This window comes from Egretta garzetta, unplaced genomic scaffold (assembly GCF_000687185.1).
Source record: "Egretta garzetta isolate BGI_Z169 unplaced genomic scaffold, ASM68718v1 scaffold133, whole genome shotgun sequence".
Taxonomy (NCBI): domain Eukaryota; kingdom Metazoa; phylum Chordata; class Aves; order Pelecaniformes; family Ardeidae; genus Egretta; species Egretta garzetta.
The window spans coordinates 2,143,496-2,150,792 of record NW_009259111.1 but is presented as its reverse complement, the minus strand read 5'-3'; the positions used below and the strand labels follow the sequence as shown (position 1 = coordinate 2,150,792).

The 7,297-nt window shown below is 36.5% G+C and overlaps 1 protein-coding gene across 1 annotated transcript in view; it reads left to right on the top strand.

Annotated features, from left to right (window-relative positions):
• The window catches only part of PSMA1 (proteasome 20S subunit alpha 1), a 36,744-nt gene that overhangs the window by 27,301 nt on the left and 2,146 nt on the right, over nucleotides 1-7,297 (top strand). The window contains 7 exon segments of the mRNA XM_009635418.2: nucleotides 153-197; nucleotides 3,088-3,189; nucleotides 3,717-3,820; nucleotides 4,669-4,757; nucleotides 5,479-5,549; nucleotides 6,442-6,571; nucleotides 7,244-7,297. Of these exon segments, the coding sequence (XP_009633713.2) occupies nucleotides 153-197; nucleotides 3,088-3,189; nucleotides 3,717-3,820; nucleotides 4,669-4,757; nucleotides 5,479-5,549; nucleotides 6,442-6,571; nucleotides 7,244-7,297 (595 nt within the window).

Here is a 7,297-nt window from a genome sequence, read left to right as displayed (position 1 = left end):
AAGGAATTGGACCGGGTAATGGCCCCCATTTTAGGCCTGGCAACAAATGCTTCGCGTAAAAGGCCCTGCAAAGAAAATGGCCAGAACTTCACTCGGGAACGCTTTTTCTCTCTGCTTATTAGTTATACTAATGCATTGTATGTTCATTCTAGTTCCGCAACCAGTATGACAATGATGTCACAGTTTGGAGCCCTCAGGTAAGGCCTTCCTAAGCTTGCTAACTGGCTTTTTACCTGTGCTTATTTTTTCTTCACTTTTACAGCAGTGGTGTTGCAACAGCATGGGTTATACTCGGGTGCCTAAAGCTTATTATGGTCTGCTCCCTTCTTGTTTTGTAGGCTGTAGGTTTTTGGAAAGGCATTAGCACATCTCTGAGCTTCTGGTGTATGAGCTTGAAGGATGCTTAGGTGGGCCCTGTTACTTCAAAGTACTTAAAGCAGTTGTTTTCTGAATACACCTGTGAGGTACAAAATAGATGCTGTCATCATTGAGGGCTGGGCTAGATGATCTTTAAAGGTCCCTTCCAGCCCAAAACATTTTATCTATAAGATATATAAGATTATATTTATCTATAAGTTCTATAAGAAAAACTTGGTAAGTAAGGTATCAAAAAGCATGAAACTGAGCTTAAATCTCCCAATTATTAGGCTACTGCTCGGTCGTTCTGTCTTTATTCACTAGCTAATGTTGCAGTGGAGCTACTTTATAATTGGGAAGAACTTTCTTATTTTTTTAAGAGCTCTACTGTACCGTTCAGAACAAAATCAAATTATTAAGAAGTTAGTATTTAGTGCTTAAGTGGGAACAGGCTGACTTTTTCAAGTATGGCATAACATCACCTGTTTCTCTCTTTGTGCAGACAATTTTTACTCCCTTGTAAGCCCCTATTTGAATGACTGTACCCATATGACAATCTGAAGCATGGAATCTGAGATACTAATTTTTGTAATATGAATTCACAGATCTTAATTTTCAGAATTGAAATGGTCACAAACATCCCTGTTGAATAAATTCCATGTATAAGGTTTATACTACACCCTAATACCGAGAGCTAGAACATGCAGGTCATTAAATGCCATATAATTTTGTTATACAGTTTACATTGTGTTTCAGTGATGAAGTCTGTGCAAGCTGTGTCTTCCTAGTTTCCCATGTTGTTGAATGTTAGAGAGGCTTCACACCATTTCACTTCACACTTAAGATTATGTTGAGATTTGCACTTGCATTTGAAATTTTATTACCTCTGAATCACTTTCACATTGTATATTCTTCTAAAACTTAGGCAGGTTGTGTTGACATCGAAATAAATATTCTAGAATTTTAAAAGCAAGTGTCAGGTGTTTAATATTGCCTCTTCTCTTGGTATGTACATTTTAAGATAGGACACTTCTGGAAAATTGGAGTCTTGAAAATTGACTAGTTTCTGGATTTAGCAAAACTAAAGATTTATTATAAATGCAAATAGAAGATTGTATTAGTACAAAATTATTTTCATTAGTTTGTGGGTTTGTATTACTAATGAAAATCTTCATTGTGTAGTTACATTGTTTGGAAGATACATTTTCAACATACATTGTAACAGAGCGTGTTTCATACTTTCCCTCCAATATGAAGATAGCCTTGAATATTTTAATGTTCTTTAGTCAATACCATGACAGTTTTAGATAGATAGCTTTGAACTGTTTTCATCCTTCTTAATGATTGTGTTTCTCTGGCAGAATCTGTATCAGAAACTTTAATTTTAAATTTTTAATCTATCTGTTACTTTAAAATTACTTTTAAAACTATAACATTCTCTTGAGACTTAGTAGATACCATGAAGTCATTGACAACGCTAATTTCTATTTTATTCGTAAATTGCCTTGAAAATGTTAATAGTGTTGATGTCTTTTATAAAAGACATTTTAAATTGCTACTCTGCTGCAATTACTGCTCCATACATTCCTGTAGGTGAGGCAGTGATGTGATACAGTAATAATTATTGGCCTTGTTAATACAGGAGCAAAGAATAATCATATCTTATTGGGGGGTGTTTTCAAATATTGTTGTAAAGAAAAGGAGATACGAGAGTGAAGGCTAGAAGGGGTTTCACACTTGTACAGCCTTTGAAGTCATTCATAGAAGTTGATAAATACATGTTGGACATGTCACAGTGATTCCATACTGCTCTTGGGTGGGAAATACCCTATGTTATTGAAATTCCATTTATAACTTAGTGGGTGAAATGGAACGTTTTAAGCATCTGGTGGATTTTGTATTTCTCTAGATAAATTAAATCAAAAACCTTTTACCAAAAAAAACCCCAACAACCTAATAGAAGGTGAGTTCCTGTAGATTATGCCCAGTACTTTTCACTATAACAGCTACTACATTCCAGTCCATCACAACTGGTAGGATGCAAATGTGTGCTGCAGTTCGTAATTCCAGGACTTGCACAATAGCAGTGAACATGCTGACTATTTGACATAGGCTGGCCAACTAGATAGAGTGCAGAAAATTAGCCACTTTGCCCTCAGTGGTTGCATTGAAACGATGTCTTACTTTCCTGCAAAGCTCTTGGTCACTTTTACAGAACTTGGGGGGGCTTAATTGCCTTTGAGACCTCTACTCCTCTTTCAGACTTGTCTGCAGTTGACTAATAACTTGTTCAGAAGTTATTAGGGAATGGATGGTGAGACACAACAATTGCATAAGACCCATTTCTTCAGGAAACTCGATTAAAAGTTAAGCATCCAACTTCAGCTGGAAGTTCCGTCTTTGAATCACGTTGGGTCAAATAGTGATTCCCCTGAAGACAGTGACAAAAGTCTTGCGATTCTAATAATGTCAAAATTATTCATCCTTTTTAGTTTTCCTGTTTCTTTGTATGCAGTAGCGAGTGGCTCAGAGAATGCCAGATTTATGTGGGCTAACGGTGAGGTGTTTGCGGAAGAAATGGAGGAAGTTTATTGGTTGTAGGTTTAAACTGTGTTATGCTGTCAGTGTACCCCTTGGGGTGGGGGAATCAAAGGTCTGAAAATCAAGAACCATTGAAAATTGATGCAGAGGATTAATTTTAGAATGATTGCCTTTGATTTTATTCTATAGGGCCGAATTCATCAAATAGAATACGCCATGGAAGCTGTGAAACAGGGCTCAGCTACTGTGGGGCTGAAATCAAAAACGCATGCTGTTCTGGTTGCTCTAAAGGTAACTTCAAAACCGTGTTCGTGGGACAATAATGTTAGTAGAAAGGTTTTGGTCTGGCAAATTAGTTTTGCACAGTCTGAACTTTTACATGTAATGTAAACACAATCCCAGTTTCCTCTTGCTTGAGTACCAATATAGAACTATAAATATTTTCATTACCGATGCAAAGCAGATTTTCACATAATGGTGAAGGAAATGAATGAAAGGGGTTTGGGGTTTTTTTCCTTTTAAAAGGTAAGTGTTCCCCTCCTTTTTTTTTTTTTTTTGTTTTTTCATTAGTTCTTCAGTAGTAAAACTATTTATTTCTTATCCCAAAGCTTGAGTGAGTGTCTGTGTGTTCTTTCTTTCTGACAGCCTCCTCCTGAAGTGGAATCAGGTTTTTCTTATCTTCTGTTGCAAGTTCATGAATTTATTTTTTTTTATTGTTTCATGATGATATTTAGTTCTTGCTATAAATGTTAGCAGATTTCTCCACAGTGCTTGGCAAACTGTTCAGTCTGCCACATAGCTTTCTCTTTTATGCATAGAGAGCACAATCTGAGCTGGCAGCTCATCAGAAAAAAATCCTGTACGTTGACAACCATATTGGTATCTCAATTGCTGGACTTACTGCTGATGCAAGACTCTTGTGGTGAGTATTTTAGTTGTTGACATACATAGTTCTGCAATAATGAGTGAAAGTTCATTTGTAGACTATTGCAAATTAAATTTTATGGTCAGCTAAGGATTAGTCTTGAGTTACTGCTCTGTTGTACTATGCCAAAGACCTCAGCATGTAATTCTGGCAGATTTTTAACTAGTTGGCAGAAATCTCATTTGTTTGGCCCAAAATTTTGCTCTTTGGTTTTGTTACTAGTAAGACTGTCCTGTCTGGTTTCCTCAGTGTGGTGGGGTTTCCAAGCAGTCTGAGAAAGTGCATCACTTATTTCCCTCTAGCAGCTGCTTCTGTGTACACACATTTAAGAAAGTTATTAAAAACATACACTGCTGTACATCTCGGCTGCAGAGGGGGTTTGCTTTTTGCCTGCTGGCCACATAGTTTCATCAGATGAGGTAAATTAATGCAGAAGGAGGAGTGTTCCTCAGTTTGACAGGAAAGGACAAAGAAGGCATAGAAGGAATTTCTAAAATAAATTTTAATTGCTGTAATGTTACAAAGATATGTTACTGTTTAACTGTGGCTTTTTTCCAGATGGTCCATCTGTTGCCTGCTGTGAACTTCTACCTTCTTTGCATTTGTACGGCTGAAATACTATAAAACTCTTTCAAACCTGTGGTCAACTTTCTAAATAACAATTATAGGTCATGATGAAATGAAATTATGTAATGCCTTTGACCCTTTTTCTCAACAAGCAGAGCTGAAACAAAACTATGCTTACCTTAACAGACAAGTATTGAGACAAAAACTCCTGAGTTTCGTCTATGAATTGGTTTGATGTTTTTTTCTTTTTTTTTTTTCTTTTTTTTTTCTTCTCCTAGCAATTTCATGCGTCAGGAGTGTCTGGATTCTAGATTTGTGTTTGATAGACCTCTTCCAGTTTCTCGCCTAGTGTCACTAATTGGAAGCAGTATCCTTTTTTTTTTTTTTACACTTTTGTAGCTTTTTACTTGTTCCTACTTGTTCCTAAAATTATTTTCTTATATCACAGCTTAAAAGTCATTAAATTGAAAAAGTTAACTCAAAGTTAATTTTTATTCATGTTGCTTGTGTACTGTTTCAGAGAACATCCTATAATACGCACTGAACTACTAGAGAAACTAAAGTGCTATGCAACATTTAACATAGCATTGTTTTGCTGTTACACAGCCCTGTGCCTTTGGAGGTGGGGGAGGAAAGATGTTCAAAATTGTTCAAAATATGATTATTTACTGGATTGCAGCTGCTCACTCAGATTTTTTTTTTTTTTTTTTTCCTGTGGCATCTTCTGTCTCTGCATGGAACACAGCAGAGGCCTTTTATTCTGTTACCAGGTGCCTAGAAAAAGTTCACAGGGATAGGAAATTAAATGAGGCCGTGCAGCATTAGATGAACTGTTTCTAGTACTTGAATTGGTTGAACGCAACACTCAGTTATTTCGGGAAAGCTAAGTGCTAAATCTTCTTTTGGTGAAAAAGGTGGTGGTATTCCAGATAAGTTGCAAGATCTGTTTCTTCTGAACATAGCCTCCACTCCTGCAAAAAGGTTTGCAAAGACTATGTAACAATTTTGGTGCATCTCTGCTTGGCTTAGGAAAATGTTTTGGGTAATTAACATGTTATTTTTGAGATTGTTTCCTTAGCTTACTTAAGAAACCCAGATACCAACGCAGCGTTATGGCAGAAGACCATATGGCGTAGGACTGCTCATTGCAGGTTATGATGTAAGTAAGCTGTGCTAGTTACTATTGATGTAAAAGAAAATGTGCTTAATGAAACCAATCGATGTTAAAAGGGGAAGATGGAAGAGGCAGACTCATCAAAATTCTCTGAATAAGGAAATAATTTTTTGTGTCTTAACCTAAAACCTCACTTTAAAAAATGTTAATAGCTAATCCTACCTACACTTACGAGATGTACCTCTGCAAAAATAAAAAACTAAGGTGCAAAATGAGATATGGCAAAAATTAGATTTGTTTGTGTTTTAAGGGATCAAAATGTTGATCCTGTGATGAAGTAATTATTTTACTATTGATTATGGGAGCTTTACAAACTATTATTTTAAATACTTTTTATAAAAGAAATGGATGTGGAAATCATCACTGGCCTCTCACTTGTTTAGCAACAGCAGTTTGCTTAATGCAGTGCACACAGAATCACTGCCCTCAAGATTTTTGACATGAGGAAGGTTAAAGGAAATTGTTGTCTTGCCTGAAATCTGGCATGGCATGGTTAAGGCTACAGCAGGTTTTTACTTTTGTGTAGATAATACAAAATGAGTGTAAAATACCTGCCATGAGGTAGGAAGCACAGTACGGGTCATGGTGCCAGCTATCCTGCCCACATAAAAACTGCATTTTAAGGAACAAAGCGTAAAGAAATTTTTTTTTTTTGGTAGATTATTCCGTTTTGTTTTTTTTTTTTATAGTAGCTTTGAAGAAATTGTATAAGAACAGTGATATGATAAGCAATATATTTATGTGCATACATACAAGCTATGCAATGTACCACGAAGCAAAACTGTTTTAGAAAGTACCATATGTTCCAGCAGCAGACTTGGTATGAATTTATACATTTGGTTTACGTTCTGTGGGGTTTTTTTTCCTCTCTTTGTAGGATATGGGTCCTCACATCTTCCAGACTTGTCCCTCTGCGAACTACTTTGACTGCAAAGCAATGTCCATTGGTGCTCGTTCACAGTCAGCACGAACTTACTTGGAGAGACATATGACTGAATTCACTGACTGTGAGTAATGAAACCCTGTCTATCGAATGGCATTCACCAATTATGCAGTTTATTTTCTGCTACTTTCTTTTACATTTAGTAAGATAGAAAGATAAATTTTGGGAGCCAAGTTTGGCCTAAGTGTAAACCTGCATGAAGACGAAATTGTAGAGAAAATGTTACAAATTTTCATGTCGTTAACATCTGGATGCTTATTACATCTAATGAAAAGAGAAATTGTGCTACAGAAGCAGAGAAAAAAGTAAAAGGCTTCTGCCCTGTTTAACCCAGGGAAAATGCAGTTATTCCCATATCAGAGCAAGGATAGTATGTCAGGGCATGTGTTTAGGTGGTGCATTTAAAATGGTGAATTTATTTTTGTATGAAATGATGATGAGGAGGATACTGGATAGCTGCTTGGGGAAAAAAAAGCATGGTTATCACTGCATTGGAGGCAAGGCAGGTGCCAAAAACCAGTTGCATTTGACTTCAAATATAGGGAAGGGCTGGTTTCTCAAGGTACGCTTTTATAACCAGCTCTGTGTGCAGTACCAGAAAGAAGAGCAGCTCTGGAACTTAAGTTAGCCAAGCTGATTAGTTTCTCGTTGTCAGCTAGGAATGGGAAGAAGGGGAAATGAGTGTCTGGAGACAATACCATATATTTTGTAAATGTCTTTCTGATTTCATTTTAAGGTAATCTAAATGAGCTAGTTAAACACGGACTGCGTGCCCTGAGAGAGACTCTTC